A 22,262-nucleotide genomic window follows, 5' to 3' on the forward strand; every position below is an offset into this window, starting at 1 on the left:
TATTCCTGACTGTCTTTTCCTCTTTTCAGATTGATTGTTTACCATTTACTTACAAGTCATTCTAAGCAAAGCTTGCTCAATTTTGCCCGCAAAACTCGATCAAATCGGCGGGGAATTTGTCGCAAGCTTTTCTTAAATCACTGTACTTCATCAGCTCTCTCTCTCTCTCTTGGTCTCTATCCTTTCCCGCTATCTTTGATCTTCATTAACATTATCTCAATCAAATCTTTAATCAATTCTTATTTATCTCTTTCATCTCTTTACAACCCATCATCATCCTACAGGAATGCTTATCTAACAAAAATAATAATAACAAATCCAGGTTTTATTTTGATTTTTCATTTTCAAAGTCGTTGTCCAATTGTTTTCTCACTTCGAACCGAATCAGGTAAACAGAATACCCCCTTTGAATATCCAAAAGTTACCTTGTATTCTGAACACGTTTGAACCGCTTCAACTCATTCTTGTTCTTCTTTTCCATGTTTTCTTCTTCCGTAAACCTTTTCAGACCAGATCCTTTACATTCAAACTCCAATGACCGCTCACATTATCATTTCTTGAACGATACTCGCTAGTTCTAATATGGTCGCAGACTTGTTTTAATATCCTATCATGTTTTGTCAGACGAAAGGATGAAAGAGGGAGCTTTGTTTAATTTGAAGCACAGTGAATTCACTGGAAAAATAGTCTTGTAGGTTTTCTGTAAACCTTTTTGAATCAAAAGGTGAGGTTTTGAAATGAATTTGGGACTTTTGATCTACAGCATTTTGCGCGATGCAATCAAGGATGCTCATTGCTATCAAGCCAAGTGATATTTCTTCGCAGGAAATATGAACTTGTCGTGTGGATTTGGGAGAGTGTTGTCGATCCTTGAAAATTTAAACCTTTTTGACTTTAAGTAATACAGTATCATACATAAGAATTTAGAAAAAACTTAAAATTTAACATCAGACACATCCAAGCCGGGATAATTCAGATCAAATGGTTTCCCCATTTCGCATTGACCAAATCCGAAAATGTTTTCTATACCTCAATCCACTCAACGACTAACCACAAATCTATTAACAAATGAAACCATAGCACGTTCGATCATCAATTCCAAAAGGTTTATCAGTTCATCCATCAGTTTACATCAAGCAAGAGAAAGAATCCGACCAGTTCAACCTGATTTACCAATCTGTCGACCATGTTTAGGAAAAGAAAATCGATATTTACCAGTTTCATCTTTGATTGGTGTGAATCCTAGTTCAGTTTCTATTGAAGAAGTTCATAGGTATCCTATTCGGATTCCTAGAGCTGCTGTGGATCCTAAACTACTTAAATCAACAGCTTTGGTTAAAACAACTCATCAAGATACTCTAAGTAAGTCATTTTAATCGATTTGAATCTTACGAAAATTAGCAAAAATGGTTTTGTTGATTTGTTTTTTTCTGACGATTTATTAAATTTTCTTTTGCTTTGATTGATAGATCCAGAAGAGGTTTTGAAGATACGAGAAATGGGTGAATTAAAGGTGAAGGAAATTGTTGAAGATTGGGTACGGAATGAGTTGAATGTGATGGGTACGATTAGAGAAAAAACAATTGAAGTAAGTTTAGTTTAGTTCAGTTTAAAAGGTGAATCAGAAGAGACTAAAAGATTCAAAGATGATCAAACAAACTGATTTTGTTCAACTTAAACACTTTTGATGGATTTTTGATGATAGAAATTCATGCTTTTATTACTTAATCCATCCACTTTAGCACCTTTAGCTATGAAACTCAAATTAAGAACAGATGGTGAAACGAAATCGAAACAAGCTTCTTTACATGCACCTATCCGAATCGTACCAGCTGCAAGTCTAGCCGACATAGAACTCAGTCAATTATTTTATTATTTTATCGGTTCATTACATCTTTCATTACCTAATCCGTCCAGTAATTCGATCAGTTCACCACTCTTGAAGAACTATTTGATCGGTTTATTAAAAACAGGTTTACCACATACCTCTCTAAGTAAATTACTGATCAGATCTACTGAATTGAGTGGTCAATCAGTGATTGGTATTAAGAAAGGACATGCTCGTGCTGAGTTAAGAGTCGCATCACTTTCGATTTGGGGAGAGAGAAGGTGTAAGAAATTAAAGAAATTGGTGCCTGATCAGAAAAATCATAGGAATGCATTGAACCTTAGGAAAGCTGAATTGTTGAAACAGAGATGGAAAGATGAAGAAGAGAAAATGATTCATTGGAGAAGAAGAATGGTGAATTGATGGATCTAGATAAATTTTTAAAGATGATTTGTTTCTCGATTAAGACTGATGCTGATTTTGATTTTGATTTTGATTTTTCAGTTGGAAGTTACAGCAGCTCATAAAGCAGATACAGAAGCAGAAAGACTTTCTCGTGAAGATCATGCTAAGGAAGTTACCAAATGGAAATTAGAAAAGAAAAAGAATAAGGTGGTAGCAATTGAATCCACTCAGTCTGGGTTTTTGTCTAGGTTTATGGATTTTTGGCGGAAATCGAAATTAACTTGAAATGCAAAATTTGAAATTCGAAATTGAACTATAAATTCAACATTTATCAACTTGTTTGATAATTTGATTGAAGCTCTTAGTTAAGGGTATCACGATCGTCTGGTATTTTTCGTAGACGAGATTACCAAGGATTGATGTTCTGGTAGTTTGTGATAAGGAAATCATGAGTTTGAAAATTGAAAAATGATCAAAGAGTTTTAGATAATTTTGATTACTTCAAGGTAGACTGAGAATAAGTTTGTTGAATTTCAGATCAAGAGTTTGGATTCCTATCTTTTCATTTCATCATGAGCTTATTTGTTGTGGAGTAAAGGCTTTACTTGTCAATTTTGGTTTATGAACTTATCTTTTGTTTAGATAGGTTTCTGTTTTTGTTTATTTGACAGAAATGTATAGGTGTCTAAAGAGCATTGAGTTATTCATTTGATTTTTTTATGGTCAATAAATTGGGTTGATGATAGTTGAGTTGTTCTGAAAAATGGATCTTTCAATTCCAGATTTAACAAATGACATGACTTGGTGGGTATGTATCCTTTTATATCTCTATTAACATCATGGAGTTCTATATCTTTCCCATAAAATTGATTTCACTGATTAATCAGACTAAGTATTCAACATCATACAGAGTGTTAACTTTTACAACAAATCATGCTGTGAAGGCTTCACATCTCAATTACAGAAATCCTACATCAAGATATCATAATAGATTGAGGTTGCGATGAAACATGTGTGTTTGTTGATCCTTGAGAGCACTAAAATATGATCTCTGAGGGGGAGTGTTTTTCTAGTTGAGAAAGTTTATGATTCTTCAAATGTTTGATTCTGGAAGAAGATGATGTTTAAAATCTGGATCCAGTGATCTTGTGGAATTGGCATAAGCTAAGACACTGATGAGTGACACGGATATATTATGATCATAGTACTGTTTAGTAAGAGTTTGTAATTTTATTTAGAGGTCAAGAGTTGTTTTGTTTTGATAGGACTGGGATTTATCATCTTGTACATTTGATTTCATTCCCGCCGTTGATTGAAAAGAACTGGTCGGTTTTTGCTGGGGCTATGGAAATAGAATACGAAATGAGAAAAAGTGGTGAGTGCTTTGTCCAATGCTTTGAATATATGATCTTCTCCTTACCATTTACAACACCACATGAAAAGCTTCCACCAAGATTTTTGGTGGTACATGCTTCATCTATAATATACAAATAAGTCATAGTAATACAATGAGAATCTTTTCATATAAGTCTTTCAAGCTGAATGAATAGAGCTCACCGGAACATAACTGAAGAGGTTGAATAAAATGGGTAGAATGATCAGGATTCAGGGCCAGGAATTTAACAAATAAGGAGGTTCAACTTAATTCCCATCACGGTAGTTGAAGCCAAAAGTGATTCGACTCACATTATTGAGTCGGATACGGATATGAACATCCATCTGGTTGATAGCCAGGGTGACTTTGCTCCTTGCGCGGCAACGACCCTCATGATCTCTAACTGAAACATCTTCTGCATGAGTCATGTACATCGTCCATGTCGGATTGGTGGTCGTAAAAGGTGCTTGGAAGTTATTGTTATTGTCTTTCTTTCCGCAAGCACTCTCTTGTAACAATGAGAGTACTGCTTCACCAGTAGGGTGTGCACTTCCAGAAGTAGTTCGCCATTTAATGTCAAAGGTTGCAGCATAAAGTTTGCCTGATTGTACCTACATAACATCAACCTCGAAAAAAGTCAGTGTGATATCCATGTGCACCAAAAAAAATGAAAGAACTCTTTAACTGACCAGTGTAAGACATATGGTAGCGATGAAAATACATCCGAATAACACTTTGGAAAGAGTTGTTTGAGAATGTGACATCTTTCAATTTCAACGTAAGAAAATGTTCACAGAGTTAGACAATCAGATTTGAATCAGTGCAGAAAACCGATTGATGTAACAAGACTTTTGCGATGATGGGTGGTGAAATGGCGGCCAAGACAAGATTTTTTTCAAGTGGAATTGGTATTTACAAGTTGATCGAGTGAGGAGCAGTATTTTCCGAAGGGCTGCCGGTAAGAGAGGTCTCTTTTAGGTAGGCATATCAAGATGGCCAAAGTCAGTCAAGGGCGGTGCATAAACCCTTTAGGCGTGGAAGGGCCTCCAGAGGTGGCAACTGTAGCAGGGCTGGCGTTCGCCACGCCGTTTTTCCTGCGCCGAAAAACCCTTCAAGCTTAAAACCTTTATATGCGTGCTGCTTTCGCGTGAGGACTATATTTAGCTCGACAAAGCGGCCTTCACTTCCGTGCATAATTTCCAAACTTCTCCAAAGCCAGGCCGTCGGAGCTATCATGAGCAAATAAATCGTAGCTTTGGTGACCCGACCCATCCTCCATTAAATGCGATGCGCACGTGCGATGTCGCATCTTGTGACGCCCTCATCGCACTGGAGTTAAGATGAGCTGGAGACAACTCTCGCGAGTTTGTTTTGTTTATTGGAGTTCAAGATCTTTGCGATATGTATGGCGAATAAGAGTTGTCATACCTTTGGACACCTGGAAAAATCCAAGATGCCAGATAGCAAATATTTCAACCCTGATTTCAATACATCTTTATGGCCCAAAGGTCGGCAAATGATGACGACGACACACGTAGCCATAGTCTCTCAGGGCTCTTTTGACCTAGCAAGCTGGGTACACTAGGCACCCGAGCTTGCGAGGATCAGTGTCTGACTGGATGACTTTGTCTAATTACCACATGATGCCCATGGTACAGTGCACGGGCGTTGTTTTATCTGCCGAGGTGTATCTGCTGTTGAAATTATTTGCAAAATTTTAAATGTTTTCAAGTGCGGGCTCAAAATGTGAGGCTCACAATCAAGTGACGCTTTGAAGATATATACTTTGCATTGCTAGTAATGGTATGTGTACCTGAAATGCGATAATCTTATACCTCCTAGAAGCTGGTCTGCCTTTCCCGAGACAAAACATATGTACCAACTCCTAAAAACTGATCTACCTTTCCTGGGGCAAAGTCAATGGCCTTAAAGCTCCCCAGGCCCCGGGGTTCCTTGACATGTCCAAGATGACTACAGCGGAAATAAGTGATCAGGAGTCTATGATACACGCGGAGACGATGGAGTGAAAGCGTACATCTGGGGTGCCGGGCGGGCCTACCACTTCGTACCAATGTCTGGGGTCACTCTCGGATGCTGAATGGCATTCTCCAACCTGTGAAAATACACAACCCATTTATACGCGTGCGTAGAAAGGACAAAGATTGTCAGATCAGGAATATTTCGATCATATATCAAGTGGAATGACTTACCGAAACCATCTCGAGTCCCCTTTGACGAAGTTGTGGAATGACTTCCGGCATAACCTGAGAAGCCGATATATGGGGATGAACTTTCAGTTCCCTGCGTGGCTGTGGATAGACATGAAGTCACATGTATCATAATGATGCACTGACCTCATTTACAGTTGATTCATGGGATTCATGGTTTAAAATAATTTGTTTAGGTTTGTATTCCTCGTACGTGGTGATTATTTCGCGTGGTGGAGGTGGCTCCTCCAAAGAGTCTCCGGAATCGTGACTCCAGAGGACCATGGCCCGATATCCACGTTGCTTCAAAACTTGGACCTATACGAACAGTGTGTAAATAAGAGAATCATTGGGGTCATAACGAGGGTGCTTCAAACTTACAAGCTCCCTATTGTATTCGCCTGGGGACGTATAGATTCTAGAGTCAATACTGGTGTTATGAAAGATAAATTTCAAAAGGGGAATTGCGTACCATATGGCGGCCGAAAGTACAACGGTTTGACACCCAAAATCTTTATCATCGCCTACAAAGTCTCAGGCTTATGAGCTAATTGCGCTTGTACATTTTGCAATCAAGCATACGTACATCTTCAACTCGCCCAATTTGGTCGTGCATCTGCTCCCGATCTGCGGTCTTCATGTGGACGTGGCCCCAGCCGTGATTGCTGCATGAGCAGAATGGAAAAAATAGTAGAACGACGTGTGAGGATCTGTAGCAGCAGGTGATCAAAAGCAGTCCAGTGAGGCGCACCCTATAAGATGACCAGCTTCGTAGCGCGAGCGCAAGTCTTCCGCATGATCGTATATGCATCCGACGTTATTTCCATTCACAAAAAATGAAGCCTTGGCGCCACTCTGTGCCAAAATTTGGTCGATAGTTTTACTAAACTTGCTAGGACCATCATCGAAAGCTATTATCATAACGGAAAGGCCGTAAGAAACTGAATGGAAGACAGTGAATGAAAATTTTTGGCAACCCACTGAGTGCCATGCTGTTTTGTTTTTTGCAAGCACTAAAGATGGTCAGGTTTCGAGGAGGTTGAACTTGAGGTGAAGTGTTCAATTCCATGGGTATTTGCGGTTGGGCTCGAGGTGAAGTGTTCAATTCCACGGGTATTTGCGGTTGGGCTTGAGGTGAAGTGTTCAATTCCATGGGAAATTGCGGTTGAGCTTGAGGAGAAGCATACGAGAAAGCAAAGAGTGCCACTTGGCAAAACACAAGAAGACTAGCTTTCATCTCGCTTGAATTATTGACTTTGAAGGACTAACGTTGAGCACAACAGGGATTCGCTGTAGGAGTAAATTATTATGATGGCGTCAAGCCGAAGGTTGTGTCAAGATGATACAAAGGCAAAGAAATAAAGATGGAGGACGAAAGACGAAGACCGCAGCTTCGGTTTATATTCGTTTGACTCAACAAAGGACTCAAAGATAAGAACGGAACGAAGAGCGGAAACGGATGTTGCGGCTTGACGATGAGTTAGACTCAACAAACGTAGTCCAGTCTTTATGGTTTTTCGATGGTACCTTGCAATCTTTCCTGTCAAGAAAGCGTTGGCATGCTTAAAGGCGTGACTCTCAATTTTTATCACGCAAGTGCCACGGAGGTCAGCGTAGGCAAGTACGAGATGAAGTCAGCAAATTCAACCCAGCGATGGTTTAACTTGTCCTCCCAGTTGGTCGTAAGGTGACATCATATGCAAAGTTGATCCAGTTTAGCTGAATCCAGAACCTCAACTTGCAAGATTCGCACAAGCTGGGAATCGGTAAGGTGACCTCATTTGTCGACTTTTGTCTTCGAAGGTGCGGTTCATATAGAGAGTGTAAACTTCATTGCCTCTTTCTTTATACTCTTATTGGTGAGCGGCCAGGTTGTGGGCTGTTCTGATTCTTGAGCTCGAAAACAAATTTGGTTTGGCAGGGGGAGTGTAGTACAGAGTAGCCTTTAGCTACTGTAGTGCCTGATAGCCTGACAGTCCCAAAAGCACTTTAACTCACTTTAAGCAATGGAAAAAAAATTCCATCACTGCAAAGTTCTCGTGTAAGCTAATCATCGTCTGGGAGCAAGAGCTGTGCAGTGCACCCCATGTCTCTTCTTCCAGCAGGAGTCAACATCTACTTCCCTTCATCAAAAGGTCCAATTATATTCAACTTCTAAAGACCATTGGTCAAAGCCATCAAACACATCAAACATCACTCAGAATTGCTAGGACGAGCTCGCACGTTTACATATGGATACTTTCGCTCAGGGGTGTTACACAGTCACTGTATGCACTCGCGGGGGAGGTCCTTTGTGACTTTCCGGCGAGGCATTTTTCTACAAGCTGGACTCACAATGACAACATTCATGTTTGACGTTATACACCAGCACCAGATGCATTTCAATACAATATCATGTCCTATATAACCCCCCAAGGAGGCTGTGTGATGCAGAGCGGGTGGTAAAGCAGTCACTTCAATCAATTTTACACGAGGGAATTTTGTAAATTTTGATACTGATGTTTCTAGTTCAATTGAACGTTTTGATCAGACGGTGCCGCATTTGACAATCTTGATCTCTTGGCTCGTCTTTCCAGAGGTAGAGCCAAACTTTTCAATTTGTTGGACAATGTCCATGCCTTGGACGACCTTACCGAAGACGACGTGTTTACCATCGAGCTACAGGGAGTTATGTGGATCAGTGACTCGTACCCACACCAAGGTCAGAGGGATAGACGAGGCTCACCCAGTCAGTTTTAACGGTGGTGACGAAAAATTGGGATCCGTTGGTATTGGGTCCAGCATTGGCCATGGAGAGTAGACCAGGTTGGGTGTGTTTGAGCTTGAAGTTTTCATCAGCGAACCTGTCGAAAGTCAATCAGTCAGGTGTGCTCCGATCGGAGGTACACTCATTTGTACTAACTTTTCACCATAGATGGATTTACCACCAGTACCGTTGTGTCGGGTGAAATCACCTCCCTAACAAAGCCATGCGATACCTTGGAATCAGTAAAAAGGTCGATTTCTATCACAAAGGCATAGGTCATATACCTGAAGCATGAACCCAGGGATGACTCGGTGAAAAATCGAATTCAAGTATCCGTAGTCATTTTGGCCGGTACAAAGCTCGCGAAAGTTTCGGGCGGTCTTTGGGACATCGGAATCGTAGAGCTGATCGACAGATTGATGATCAGCACGCCACACGGCCGAGGGCGAGGGCACAGGCCTCAATTCAAAAGCCTGATAATGTATTGCTATCTTACCTCGAATTCAATACGGCCTAGTGGTTTTCCACCAGCAGTTACCTCCTACAATGATAGATGCATTAAACGTCAGTGAACCCATGTTATCAAAAGTAGCATCTATGCGCAATAAAGTCACCCACAAAGTAAACATTGGACATCTTGGTGAATAAAGTGAGTCAAACGGTCACTGATTCCAAGATTTGGGAAAGCAAGTAGCGGGACAGGAGGAAGAATGTATGCGATCGGAGGTAAAGTCAAACCATTGGCAGTGGAGGCGTAAATCAAGGTGAAGAGCGTTCAAGCAAATAAAGATACGCGGATAAAGAAGAGAAGGAAGTGGAAAGTTGAGAATGTCAGCATGGTCAAAGAAAGGAAGCAAGAGGTATGAAAGTGTGATTGAAGCCGGAGCGGAAGCGCTCACCGACAGAAGTAGAGGAGAGAGATATAATGGATTTGATAAGATTTTTATGAACTTCGATGTTGGTAAAGAAAGTCAAGGGAAAGAAGGAGACGAAAGAGGAGGAGCCTTTAAGTAATGATGGATTGTATTACACTAGTCACACTACATTACACTCGATTTACCACACTAAACACCTTCCATCCTTTTCCATTGGTGTTTTTTTCTCCGTGACTCGGAATTTGGGATATGTAAATTTACAGGTGTACATGTCCATTGTCCACTACATATAGAATGATCCGTTACACGTGACGTGATATCACGATGACGTACCTACCTTGAGCGTACTTGATCATCTCTCGTGCGATCGTCACAGTGGCAATTCACTCTTCCTTTTCAGTCCTTTCGCGAGTCCCCCTGTTTTTGAGAACGTGCTATGCATGTAATCTTGAAATGAGGAACCCTGAAATTTTCTAGCCACAAAAATTAAGGTGAAGAAATTGTAAGAAACATTTATAGAAATCTTGTAGGAGGACATCAGCCTGCTGAATGGAGCCACGTATGTACAAGTTTACTTGAATGGAGAGTATGAGGAGTATGATCAACAGCTTAATGTATCAGACTGATCAGGCTTCAATTGTCCCCTGATATTGGTATATGCATCCATATTCACATTTCAACAAACTGATAAACTTGAAAGGAAAATCATGGATATCGAATTAGCTAAGAAACTTACAACAAAATTATTAACTTCATGTATTAACTCCTGGCCGGAATTTCTTCAACTCTTTATCAAGTCTTTGACACATTCTTTCTACTAGTCTTTCCTGTGATCCTAAAAGCCCGTGCAACTTTAACATTCTAGGAATCAAATAATTCATAAACCTTTCATAACCAATCTTAAACGCTTGATCTTTATCAAGTAACAATGCTTGAAGCATTCCATTACTATATTCTTTAAGTGTGTCTTTCATTTTATACTTTCTATAGTCCCCTTCCCACAAAGTTGTCATGTCATTGAACCTCTTAATTTTCAAATCATAATGTCTTTTTGGAAGAAAGATAGGCTTTGTATATATCTTTGGAAGGGTTCTTCCCCATTCAGGTATCTCAATACCACGTTGGATCGTATTCCAAGAGATTTCTGTGATTCCAATTGCCACTTTGAGTGAAAGATAACCTGTGGGATTTGAAAAGTTGAAGAAAATCTGAACAGATCTTGATGAGATTATGGCATCACTACTGACTTTTGAACCCGTACTCCTTGGCCATCTTTTTCATATCTTCTGAGGGTGCTTCACCCATGTGCGGTATATAAAAAAGATATTTTCAATCAAAAATTGAGATTGAGATCCAAATTTCCTTTTGATGATCATGTTTGCATAAGCTTACCATTGAAATGAAGAAAGCAATTCCGAGTTTCTGCTTTCTTGTCTGTCCATCACAAGCAATTAAGTTCTTGTTATATCCAAGAAATCTTTTATCAGATCTGATTTGTCAACAAGGAGCTATCTCACTCTGAAATATTGGCACGGACAGTGTTTGTACCCTCAATTCGGACGACTTTTCAATTTTGGGACTCCCGCTTGCAATCAAAAAGCCCATCTTGGACTTATAAAGATGTGGATGGTCTTGTTCAATAAAAACAACTTACTTGTCTCTTTATCAACGGTGTCTTCATGATTCCTGTCAAGAAATAGGACTGGACCTGTTTCGATTTCCTTGACCGGATTTTTCGTTTCAAGTAGTTCAGATGGGAATACACTTGAGGTTTCTTGTGAACAGATACAAATTGAAGACTTGACTCGTCGAGGGCAATTCATACCACTTTTGATGGCAGTTTTTTGTCCAGAGTTCTAAAGGAAATGTTTGCTTTAGTAAACTTTAATTGTACAGAATACGCGAGATTTCATCAAAGTTCTTACTTGCGTCTTAAGACATGATGATAAATCAGGCGATGCTCCTGGAGTATCACGCCACGCTTTTCTGCATATTTGGTCCAAAATTGAGCTTGTGGAAAGTGAGGCGGTGATTTGACGTAGTATCTTTTCGTTTCCTGAAAAATGGGCACAGATACCCTTGAGAGGAATAGGATTTATAGAAGGTTTGTTTCCCCAGAACCAAGAGACAAGTTCGGTTCTGTATAAAATAAGGATGGTGTTGTCATATCCTGTTCGTTTGATACCAAATTAGATTCTAGTCCACCCGTGCCACGCGAGTTTGTTGGTATGATCATTGATGATTTCGAGGTTTCAACCTTCTTTGAGAACTCCATTGGATAAGCTAGAAGCTCTTGCTCTTGCACGGAGACCAACATCATCCACCATAGCTGGAATAACCTCAGCCGGACTCGATGTATCGTCTAGATCAAATTTGCAAGGGAGGTGAAGAGGGGTTGAAATTGAAAACATATGATCAATTCCAAGAGCTTCAAAAGTTCCTGGAGATCTTCATCCTAGTACTAGGCAGTCGAAGTTTGACTCGAACAACGTACCTGGAGACTTTAACGCAGCTGAAACTGAAGTGACAGTAGGCAGCTGCAAGAATTTGCGTAATCAACTTCGGGCACAATGATCCAAGAAACTACAAGTAAAACCTTTTATGAATTTTTTTTCTGATCCAACAAGTCGATGTTCAAGAAAATCCCGGTACAACACTCTCTGGAACTCAAAGCAGATAGAGAAGTATCACCACCACCACCACTGACACCATGACCCTTGCGATTCATGATCATGTACGTTTCTCCTATCTTGCATATCTTGTCATGCATAGCAGTTGTTATCTAACTTTCACAATAACCTTTCAAGAAATTGTCGCATCACAAATGCATCTACACAGCTAATGAGTAAAACAACCTGAATCAACTTTACATCAAACACTGTACATACCGGATTTTCGATCAATACCAATTCAAATTGATCAAAGTGTTCGTTTTTATTGACTCTTTTACTCAAGGCTTTTGAATTGAATCAGAAATTCTAACCAGTTTTATGGATATATCTTCACATAAGAACAAGGATCATCAAGGAAATTGTATTGATTTATGTCATATATGCTTGGTCATCGGAAATAAGGTGAAAATCATATGACATCAGCTGATGGTGGTCTTTTTTGGTATTGACGCAGCTCATGGATCTGAAGGCCGAAATTATTGACCAATTTCTTGAACACAGGCAGGATGAATGTGTACCCCAAAAAAATGTTGATTGTCACTATAGGGGTCAGGTGATCGACTCGGCGCGGTTGTCCCTCCGGAAGGTAATATTTCACTTCATGTTTGCTTCTCTTCTTGTATAATCACGCTAAAGAGCAGAAGTAGGGATAAGCTAATTGGATTTCATACAACCAACAACGTCAAAGGATTTCATGATGGTTCTTTGGCGCAAGAAGGGGTAGAAAGGGGAGAAATGATTGATTTACTGTACCCAATATTGATGCTGAGGAGGTTTCCACCAAATGTTTTTTGGATATCTCTATACCTTCAAACCTATTGAAGCTGGCTTCAGTCTCAGACAAGAACATAAGTCGCCATATGCTGGTATGGATATGCAGTCTTTCACCGCGTTGGGACGTGGAGAAAGTTTTCTTGTCTAAATACGCGCTAATGAAACTCAGCCTGGGATTGCCAGTACATATTGAGTTTGTTTGTCAAGTGTCTTATTTGATCAGATAGACAAACACTTTCCTCTTTTTGAAAAAGAAGTTTTGCTCTTGGCGCGCGGCCACGGCGGACCTGCCGGAAAATAGGTGGTTCCAGGATGTGGGGCGGTGCGCATCCCACACCGCCTCCTGTCACTGTGGCAGCAAGATACAGTTTCGATATAAGGATATCAGGATGTAATATGATTATAGCGATAGATAGTAGGGTTTGGAACATTCTTTTGATTCTTTTTGGATTGTGTATTTCAAGTGGTGTACCCCACCCAAACTGTTCAACGAAGTGAGTGGTAAAATTGACGACGTGGCAGGTTTGAATTGTGTAAGCTGAGTGTCACAGCTCTTTCCTATAAAACCATTCGACATTTCAACCATTTTGAAAAACTATTCCACGAAACCTCATCCTCATCCTCACCCTGACCCTCACCTCAACTTCTTTTTTCATCTAGCTTTCGTTTATCCCTCAATTTGGTTCATTCATTCCCTAGAGGCAAGACTCTCGATACTCTCCAACAGTTTATATCTCCAAAACCTATCCATCTCATGCGATCAACCTGTGTGGCGGCTTCATTGGCCGCCCTGTGTTGCTCGATCGCTCGAGCAGAAGAAGTTTCATCTACTGTGCTAGAGAAACCTAAATTCGCGGTATGCTTACTTACTCATTTGAGTGATCTATAGTTACTCATATCAACTCTCATCATTTGTAGCCTACTTCGATCAAGGCCCACTTTATTGAGCAGTTTACCAGTGATTGGTCATCTCGATGGAGTCCTTCAGAGGCTACAAAGGAGACAAGCACAGGAGGCGAAACTTTCAGTTATGGTACGCATCGCTTTATTTCTATCTGCTATCTCTCCTCATTTAGCTTTGTTTTAATTGGAATATTTCATTTGGTCTGAAACAGTGGGTAAATGGGAGGTGGAGGAAGCCACAGTCTATCCGGCTATCGAAGGCGACGAAGGACTTGTAGTGAAGAGCCCAGCAGCTCATCACGCCATCTCTGTTCCATTCACAAAATCATTGGATAATACCGACAAAACACTTGTAGTACAATATGAGGTTCGTTTATGTTTCACTCATCTACCATACGTTATGTCCTTGCTCAACAGGGCCTTGCATTGAATCGCTACACGACCATAGGTCAAACTTCAAAAAGGTCTTGAATGTGGAGGAGCCTACATTAAGTTGTTAAAAGAATCTCCCACTGGTATCCAAGCTCAAGGTCCGTTTTTCATTTTTCAAGCCTTTTGGCAATCACGATATATGCATGGCTGCGAAACTAAAACAATGTTGATAATTTTGGCCGACAGAATTCTCTGACAAGACCGAATATACGATCATGTTTGGACCCGATCGATGTGGATCAACCAACAAGGTTCATTTCATCTTCCGTCACAAGAACCCAAAGACTGGCGAGTATGAAGAGAAGCATTTGAAATCGCCCCCGATGATCAAGAACGTCAAGACCACTGCACTCTACACCCTTATTGTCAGACCTGATCAAACATTCAGCATCAAGATCAATGACGAGGAAGCTACCAAGGGAAGTCTTCTGGAAGACTTTACACCTGCTGTCAACCCTTCTAAGGAAATTGGTAAAGTTGCTTTTATCAAGGTCATCGATAATTATTTTCGTGGAATCTGACATGCCTATGATCTGTACTTAGATGATGCCAAAGATACGAAGCCCGCAGATTGGGTCGATGATGCCAAGATCGTTGACCCTGAAGCCAAGAAGCCAGAAGATTGGGACGAGGACGCACCACGCGAGATTCCTGACGATGAAGCTGAAAAACCATTTGGCTGGCTCGATGATGAACCTCTGACCGTTCCTGATCCCGATGCCCAAAAGCCTGAGGAATGGGACGATGAAGAGGATGGAGATTGGGTACCACCAAGCGTTCCTAACCCGAAATGTGAAGATGTACCTGGATGCGGTCAATGGGTCCGACCAATGAAGTCCAACCCTGCCTACAAAGGAAAATGTAAGGTCAATGATCTATCGTATCGCAAGCGGATTCTGACGTGTGATTCGAATTCAGGGACTGCACCTCTTATTGACAACCCAGCCTACAAGGGTGTCTGGGCTCCTCGAAAGATTCCTAACCCAGACTACTTTGAGGATAACACTCCATCGAAGTTCGAACCGATCGCTGGAATTGGAATCGAGTTGTGGACCATGCAAGAGAACATTCTATTTGATAACGTTCGTGAAAGTCGTACAGTGTTTGCGTTGATTCATTTTTCCTGATGTAGTCTTGTCCGTTTCTTAGATCTACATTGGTCACTCCGAAGAAGATGCCACCGCATTCGCCAAGGAAACATTCCACGTCAAATCAGCTATCGAGAAGAAACTTGAGGATGCTGAGAAGCCTGCAGATGATAAGGCTGACATCAACACTGATGATATCCCGGCCCTCATGGAGGACCCTATCCAATTTGCCAAAGGTCACACCAAGGCTTTCATCAGTCTTGCACTTATTGATCCCTCCCGAGCGATCAAAGAGATGCCAATTGCCGCTTTGGCTATTGGTGGGGCCCTTGCTAGTATTCTCGGAACTCTATTACTTCGTAAGCATCTTCTTTTGCACCTTCAATTCGAGGCTCTATATATCTGACTTTTTGGCAATTTTCAGTATTGACTGGTTCATCAACACAACAAGTCAAGAAAGTCAAGAAGACTTCAAGTAAGAAGACTGATGCAGCTAGCGCAGATGATAAGGGTGCAGCAGAAAAGGTAGCTGATGCTCCAATTGCAGGTGAAAAGAAAACAGATGGTGAAGTAAAGAAACGAAAGTAGTGAAAGCAAAGAAGCCCGTGTAATCCAATACCAAAAATGCTCTCTCTTTGTGCGTGTTTGTGCGTGTTGAAGGTTAAGAATCTAGAGATAGAAAAGTGAATTAGAAAGATTTCAAGGAGGGTGGACAAATGATGATGTTTTTCTCTCTATCAGAGTCGAGTTGGAGAAAGTAAATCATGGGTTAAAGAACAGTTGACGATGGGCTTATATTGTATATCTTCTCACTCAAAACATTTTTTCTTTCTTTTTTTTGCCTTGTTTGATGAGATTATATCAATGAATTTTTTTGACTGCAAATAACACGATCACAAATGAGAGAACCTGGATTGCATGCAAGATCTGGGGCCTGGGTATGCACATCTTCCTTACCACGTAATGCGTCTTTCAGTTACAGTTCACATGACCTCTAATCACTGGGCAGCCTCTGGCCAACCCTAGCCTATGCAACATAGCTATCCTTTGACCCTTCTTCCTCAATCACCTTTGCACTCATTTTGTCTGCATGTCCTTTTTGCCACCCATGCAGAGTTGTAGTGCTATCACCAGTACCAAAGGACTACTTGTAGACATGTTAGAATTTTTCCTTGCCCTTTCGTCCATTGGCTTTATTGGAGGGGCACGTATTTACAACCTAATCCTAGTGCCCCCTAACCTCAGAAGTCGCTTGAAACAATCCATTGAAAAAATCACAATGGTGACAAAAATTTATCCACCAGAATGTTGGCCTTGTTACAAGTCTCATCACAAGTCCTGGAGGGAGTGGTGGTGGTGTGTAGCCAGTGATTCAGGGAATGTGTTGAGTTGGGGTAATTATGTATATCTTGGCTCTTGAAATGCTAGGAAAGATCAAATCTTTGATACAAAACTAGATTGCTTGCTTCCACATAATCCATTTACCAATTCTATTCTTATTCCCAACACAAGGTACAAGTTCAAGTGTCAATTACACTACCCAACTCGTTGCGCAGGCCGTGCTTTTGCGCCTCGCACAGGGCTATTAGAATTTTTAGAGCGGAGATTCGTTGTGAGTTCCCTCATCGAAGTGAAGTATTGTCATCCTGATATGCGCGGTTTCAAAGCGCATGCATGCAACAATTCATCGTGACTGGGAAATCGTGTGCGGCTAGCCTCTGCGTACATTCAAGAACGCGACTAAAATACAATACTAAGAATATTCAATAAGAGAAACGAATGTGGCGAGCAGGAACATGTAGGTCGTCGAAGGAAACGAGAGACAACTGTGGTCACTTGAAGTACTGCTAGCAGTCTGTCCGGGGCTTCCGTGAGAGCTTGGCGCTGAGGTTGAATTGGTAGCTGAAGTAGTAGCTACCTCAGGAGAAAGTGAAACATTGGTGAAAGATACATTCGAGGCTGTTTGAAGTCATTGCGGTCAGTCTCAAATGTTAGATTATCAGATCAGCCGTGTCAGAAGTGCAAGTGACCCACAGGAGGATGAAGAAGTGCCTTTGCCAGTCTGTGTGATTCCTTCGTACGCGGAGAATTTCTGGCCGTCGTATGCTGACTTGAAAACTGGAAAACAGGGAAGCGGATGAATTGATAGTCTACAATCTATCTTTCGAATATTTCAAAGGTCAGGTCACTGACAGCTACCAGCCACCAATTCTCCATTCAAGTTAGACTTTGTCAAAAACTCTTGAAGATTGAAACTCGTGGAGGTTACATCAATAGTCGATATTGCTCCGGTTTCTTGGTATACCAGGATGACGTATTCGTGTGTCCCACTACCTAGAGATGGGCTTGGACTTTGATAAGATAACAAAGGCTTTGTATCAAGAGGGAAAGCACATACAAATCAATTTGTGTACCAAGAGCCGAACTGTGTTTTGATAGAGTGAAATCATTGAAGCTTACTGATCTTGCCGAACTCAACAGACCCGTTTTTGAGTCTTCTTGAAGTTCCTCTTGTAACCAAAAAAGCCTTGTGGAGCTGTTCTGAGTCTGAAAATCGAGACCCAAGACAAGAAATGTGTTCAAACCTGAAGAGGTTTGATTTAAGAGTTCAAGTCGTAAACTTGGTGGTCTGTTGACACGAGAAGGTGAAAGTTGTTGTGCTCCTCCTACGACGACGTTTCCATATTGCACGTAAAGGGATCCTAGTGGTTTAAAGTCGGGCAGAACCTGAACAAACAAAATCAAATTTTTACTTACATGCTTCCTTCTTTCTTCAAAGTCAATCCAGTCAATCCAATTTCGGGAAATTCAAGACGAACCTGGGGGAAAACTGAACTGCCTCCAAATGCTTTCTTCATACTACATGCATCATTCGCCACATCATTGTTATCCCATTCACATACATCAATCACTTTCCCGAGTTGAGTGCATCTGACCAGATGAAACGTCAACTTCAAAAAGTAAAGAATAAAGATGACCATCGTTTGTCAAATATTCGGATTTGCCACGATATAATTCGAGCGTGATGGAATCTGTTTCGAATGTGGAAGAATAAGGATTTGGACCGAAACCTCCTTCAATGAGGAAGCAGAGTTTGATTCAAGGAGAGATTTGTTTGATGAATTAAGGGAGTAAAGCAAGAAAAATGTGGAAGGGTGATGGTACCAGATTCTAAGGGATATTGGACTCCCGCCCAAGCTTTAAAAACACCTCAATACTTGTCGTATTCCCGCGTGGACGCAAAGGCTCTGAGGCTCAAGCTTTTATGGGATTCCGATTTTAATCTTCTCTTTTGGAAGAAAAGAAATCCTCAACAATCTTGATTTCAAAAACTTTGAGAAATGATTTCATCCAGCCTCAAGTCCTGAAATCCCGAAACATTCAACGTTTCGAATGAATAGAAGACTGCCAGAGAGAATAGAAGATTGCCAGAGAGAGCGAAATGCCTTTGATCGATCTAGCCACAGCCATGCACAATTCTATCAAAATCATCTTATTGATATTTGATAATAATTTCATGTCTCAATTGCTCAACCATCTCGCCTATCTCTCAAATTCAATGCGTAGAACCAATACTCATGATGAGGATGAATTACACGCAAATTTAACAACAACAAAAAGCTGTAAATACCAAACAAAAATCCCAACTCCCAAGAAAAACGAAGAATTCAATATTACTTGAAAAAAGGGATATATGAAGAGATGAAACAACCACCATGCTAAAAGGATATCACTGTAAAGATTAGTCAATCAATAAATTGTGGACCACCACGTTATAATCAAAGATCTAATTTGAAAACTGCGCCCATGAAAATCACAAAGAGGCACAAATCAGATCTTAAGTTTGAATGAAAAAATCAAGAGAGATATAAAAAAACCACTCACAGCTTCCAGCAATCGGACCTTTCAAATTATGTAATCCCACAAACTTTCCAAGATCAAAGAAAACTTTATCATGATTCGAAGCATTAACAGACCCAAACAAAGTACGATATTCTTTCGAGATATTCAATGCGTTATTAGGAAGTTCATAGACTAAAAAAACGTATTCACGTTCTGCAGGTTTAGAGTGTGGAGGAATATAACCACAAAGAATTTGATTTGGAGTGAGGTTCATTTGATGAGAGTTTGAATCGAATGAAATTCCCCAGAGAGCCCAACTAAGGTTCACGATTGAGGTGCCTTTTGAACTATCAACCATGAGGACTACATATTTCTTTCCAATCACGTTGTAATTGTTTGTAGCTATCTTTAATGATAAAGTTGGATGAACGTTAGTTCTGGAAGGTGTTAATTGTTGAGCTCCTCCTACTACGATATTTCTATATTGAACGTAAAGTGCACCTAAAGGATGGAAATTAGGGATAATCTACCATACGATAATAGCAGATTAGTTTCTTCAAACTCATTGTACTTAGTTCTCAATTGGACAATCTGAGATCTATATACGTACATGGGGGGCAACTAAGCTACCTGCAAAGGCCTTTTGCATTTGACACCCATCAGAAGCTGCATCACCATTGAGGTTGCAAAGATCAGTGATCGAACCGAGAGACCTGGGGCGGACACGTAAAGCTTCCTTGATTGGTGAACTTTGTACTGCTTTTAGAAAATAATATACAATTGTTTCAGTGAAGCTCAGAAGCTGCATGATGTCTGGTTTAAAAGATAAAAAATTCAGATCGAAACTTACATTTGGTTGCAGTAGAGACTGATCTAGGGTGCATCTGAACATCGTAAGTAGACTTGAAGACTGAAGAAAGAAAACAAGTTCAAGAAGTTATAGTAATATCAGTATTGAAATTACATTTCTTTTGTTTGATAAGAATAGTACTTACAGCTTCCAGCTATCAAATGACCATTCAACCCGAATCTTGTTACGAAATTCTTCAAATTGAAAGGTGATGAATTCCAATTACGAAATTGATCAACTTTGGTTTGTTGATAAACAAGAATGACATATTCATGTGTTCCAGTTCCTTTAGGTGGATTTGGACTTTGGTAAGGTAATAAAGCCTGATACCAAAGGGAAGTAGGTTAAGTGAGTCAATCTATCAGTTTCATGATAAGTCAATGAAAAAAACTAGATACTGACCCGCCTTGAAGATGCCAGAAGATGAGTCTTTGCATTTAAAGCGAGTCCATCTTGAAGCCAAATAAGTTTTGTATAACGGTTATTGGGTTGGAAATCGATACAAAAAGCCACGTATTTAGTTGAAGAGAGTTTTGCGTCTAAGAGAGCAAGTGATAAGATAGGTGATGTTTTGACTCTAGTGGGTGAAAGTTGTTGAGCGCCACCAACGACGACGTGACCATATTGAGCATAAAGTGCTCCTCGTGGTTTAAAGTCAGGCATTACCTATGATCAAAAGAGCAAGCAAGATAAGTCATCATGGAGAAGAAGGATACTTATTATTTGCGTTTTGCAAACAGGTGTTTGCAAAGTGAAAAACAAACCTGGGGGTAAACTGAGCTACCAGCGAACGCCTTCTGCATCCCACATGCATCATCAGCTACACCATTACCACGAATATCGCAAACATTTGCTGATGCCTTAATAGTAGTTAAGCACGCCAGGTACCCAATGACCATCAGGGATTGAACTGAAGTAAGCATATTCGGACGCGGCTTGAATCTATCAAGGAATTCAAATGTAAGATGTAACTGAAGGGCATTTGTTAGCAATTAGCAAAAAGGAAACCATCAATAGAAAAGAACCCACTTAGAAATAAAAATGACAGTAAAATGATATATGATATAGTAATTTGAATTGAATGCTTTTCAAAAACCAAAGATCGTACGAACACTTAAATACTGCAGAAAGCCAATACCAACGTTCTCGTCTTTCAAGTAAAGATGAAGCTCAAGAAATTTGTTACCAATTCATCACTTTTAATTCTCCCCATCGGTTTATTTCTTTCCAATCAAAACAATTAAAATCGGTTCAACTCAACCCAAGATTCTAAATTTAGGCTGTTTTGATGATAATTCATCTCTAGTTATATCCTTTTCTTCACTTACTTATTTTGCGTGCTCTGATTTTTTTTCACGCCTTGACTTTCATTCTGCTCAAACTCTCCCGCAAGTTGGAATTTTTATGGGAGCATCATCAATCAAAAGCGCAGGTGCAAACTAGATCACGATGACGAGTCAGCTTTCTTCGCTGGTTTTCCTATGATATTCATCAATCTCTATTAGAGGTCAAGTTCGAGTCTTTTGCGCAAGGGCAGCGCGGTCTTGAGCAGCTATCTGACCTCACGCACCGATATCAATCCTGCTGATATCGAGCCTGCGGGATACCGGTGGTCAACGTGATTAAGGATTAGAAGAAGTGTCCAAATTGCTACCAAGAGAGATCGAGCCTACCTTGATCATGAGCACAGCGCGCCTTCGTACTGACCCTCAAGTTCCGTGAAGTGTGCTGATCTTGATCAGAAACCAAAGACGAACATCCATGTGATTTACGCACTTCCTTCACATCAGCTTTTTGATCTGAAACATTACCTAAGCAAAACAATCTATATAGTGAAATAAATTGCCTTCAATAAATTATTGTATATGTATCTAGATCGAAATAAGAACAAATTATTAAGATCCTTGTCTGATAGATATGTTAACAAACATGATGTTTTAAATTATTTGTTCTACGGTGTACCAAACACATAAAGAAAAAGATGATGATGATAATGAACACAAAAGAATTGGTGGAGACAACCGATCATTATATGTGAATCACTTCCTCATCTTCAGAAAATCAAAGAAATGTAAATTAAAAAAAAGTCCACTTTAAAAACCTAATAAAAACCCCTCATCAATCCACTTTCCCTCAAACCAAAATTCCTCCAACAACTCAATAAATGAATTTCTTTTTGAAGAAATTCTAAATAATTGTAATCTTTTTTCTCCCTTTTTGTAACTTCTTGTTTCTTGAGAAAGATAGAACAAAGGTAAACAGTT

The 22,262-nt window shown here is 40.2% G+C and overlaps 8 protein-coding genes across 8 annotated transcripts; 2 read left to right on the forward strand and 6 right to left on the reverse strand.

Annotated features, from left to right (window-relative positions):
* Positions 1 to 969: 969 nt before the first annotated feature.
* MELLADRAFT_72533 (uncharacterized protein) lies at positions 970 to 2,935 on the forward strand (the record flags this gene model as incomplete). The annotated part of the gene is given in 5 exon segments (XM_007412966.1): positions 970 to 1,362; positions 1,470 to 1,588; positions 1,706 to 2,242; positions 2,333 to 2,694; positions 2,708 to 2,935. The coding sequence occupies 4 exon segments, from the start codon at positions 1,017 to 1,019 to the stop codon at positions 2,516 to 2,518; spliced, it is 1,188 nt and encodes a 395-aa protein (XP_007413028.1).
* A 575-nt stretch (positions 2,936 to 3,510) lies between these two features.
* Positions 3,511 to 4,372, reverse strand: MELLADRAFT_109076 (uncharacterized protein; the record flags this gene model as incomplete). Its single annotated transcript, XM_007413097.1, has 5 exons — positions 3,511 to 3,575; positions 3,654 to 3,710; positions 3,791 to 3,800; positions 3,920 to 4,219; positions 4,298 to 4,372. 5 exons carry the CDS (start codon positions 4,370 to 4,372, stop codon positions 3,511 to 3,513), a joined length of 507 nt encoding a protein of 168 aa, XP_007413159.1.
* A 1,162-nt stretch (positions 4,373 to 5,534) lies between these two features.
* Positions 5,535 to 6,968, reverse strand: MELLADRAFT_89961 (family 4 carbohydrate esterase; the record flags this gene model as incomplete). Its single annotated transcript, XM_007413096.1, has 9 exons — positions 5,535 to 5,579; positions 5,644 to 5,721; positions 5,819 to 5,917; positions 5,963 to 6,133; positions 6,197 to 6,216; positions 6,288 to 6,339; positions 6,402 to 6,480; positions 6,567 to 6,726; positions 6,797 to 6,968. The coding sequence occupies 9 exons, from the start codon at positions 6,966 to 6,968 to the stop codon at positions 5,535 to 5,537; spliced, it is 876 nt and encodes a 291-aa protein (XP_007413158.1).
* A 1,373-nt stretch (positions 6,969 to 8,341) lies between these two features.
* MELLADRAFT_89962 (uncharacterized protein) lies at positions 8,342 to 9,197 on the reverse strand (the record flags this gene model as incomplete). The annotated part of the gene is made up of 6 exons (XM_007413095.1): positions 8,342 to 8,473; positions 8,541 to 8,658; positions 8,718 to 8,773; positions 8,846 to 8,965; positions 9,058 to 9,102; positions 9,180 to 9,197. The coding sequence occupies 6 exons, from the start codon at positions 9,195 to 9,197 to the stop codon at positions 8,342 to 8,344; spliced, it is 489 nt and encodes a 162-aa protein (XP_007413157.1).
* A 991-nt stretch (positions 9,198 to 10,188) lies between these two features.
* MELLADRAFT_109079 (uncharacterized protein) lies at positions 10,189 to 10,741 on the reverse strand (the record flags this gene model as incomplete). Its single annotated transcript, XM_007413094.1, has 2 exons — positions 10,189 to 10,616; positions 10,684 to 10,741. 2 exons carry the CDS (start codon positions 10,739 to 10,741, stop codon positions 10,189 to 10,191), a joined length of 486 nt encoding a protein of 161 aa, XP_007413156.1.
* A 2,631-nt stretch (positions 10,742 to 13,372) lies between these two features.
* MELLADRAFT_72534 (uncharacterized protein) lies at positions 13,373 to 16,196 on the forward strand (the record flags this gene model as incomplete). The annotated part of the gene is made up of 10 exons (XM_007412967.1): positions 13,373 to 13,415; positions 13,543 to 13,738; positions 13,801 to 13,915; positions 13,998 to 14,152; positions 14,234 to 14,315; positions 14,404 to 14,688; positions 14,761 to 15,078; positions 15,136 to 15,299; positions 15,367 to 15,664; positions 15,730 to 16,196. The coding sequence occupies 9 exons, from the start codon at positions 13,637 to 13,639 to the stop codon at positions 15,891 to 15,893; spliced, it is 1,683 nt and encodes a 560-aa protein (XP_007413029.1).
* Positions 16,197 to 16,749: 553 nt separating this feature from the next.
* Positions 16,750 to 18,476, reverse strand: MELLADRAFT_72535 (uncharacterized protein; the record flags this gene model as incomplete). The annotated part of the gene is made up of 5 exons (XM_007413093.1): positions 16,750 to 17,264; positions 17,340 to 17,423; positions 17,499 to 17,676; positions 17,766 to 18,032; positions 18,125 to 18,476. The coding sequence occupies 5 exons, from the start codon at positions 18,284 to 18,286 to the stop codon at positions 17,059 to 17,061; spliced, it is 897 nt and encodes a 298-aa protein (XP_007413155.1).
* A 383-nt stretch (positions 18,477 to 18,859) lies between these two features.
* MELLADRAFT_72536 (uncharacterized protein) lies at positions 18,860 to 21,086 on the reverse strand (the record flags this gene model as incomplete). Its single annotated transcript, XM_007413092.1, has 8 exons — positions 18,860 to 19,104; positions 19,191 to 19,674; positions 19,759 to 19,904; positions 19,999 to 20,058; positions 20,144 to 20,321; positions 20,401 to 20,664; positions 20,763 to 20,969; positions 21,028 to 21,086. The coding sequence occupies 7 exons, from the start codon at positions 20,919 to 20,921 to the stop codon at positions 19,085 to 19,087; spliced, it is 1,311 nt and encodes a 436-aa protein (XP_007413154.1).
* Positions 21,087 to 22,262: the final 1,176 nt, after the last annotated feature.

The sequence above is a fragment of the Melampsora larici-populina genome (assembly GCF_000204055.1).
Source record: "Melampsora larici-populina 98AG31 unplaced genomic scaffold MELLAscaffold_34, whole genome shotgun sequence".
NCBI classification, from domain to species: Eukaryota; Fungi; Basidiomycota; class Pucciniomycetes; order Pucciniales; family Melampsoraceae; genus Melampsora; species Melampsora laricis-populina.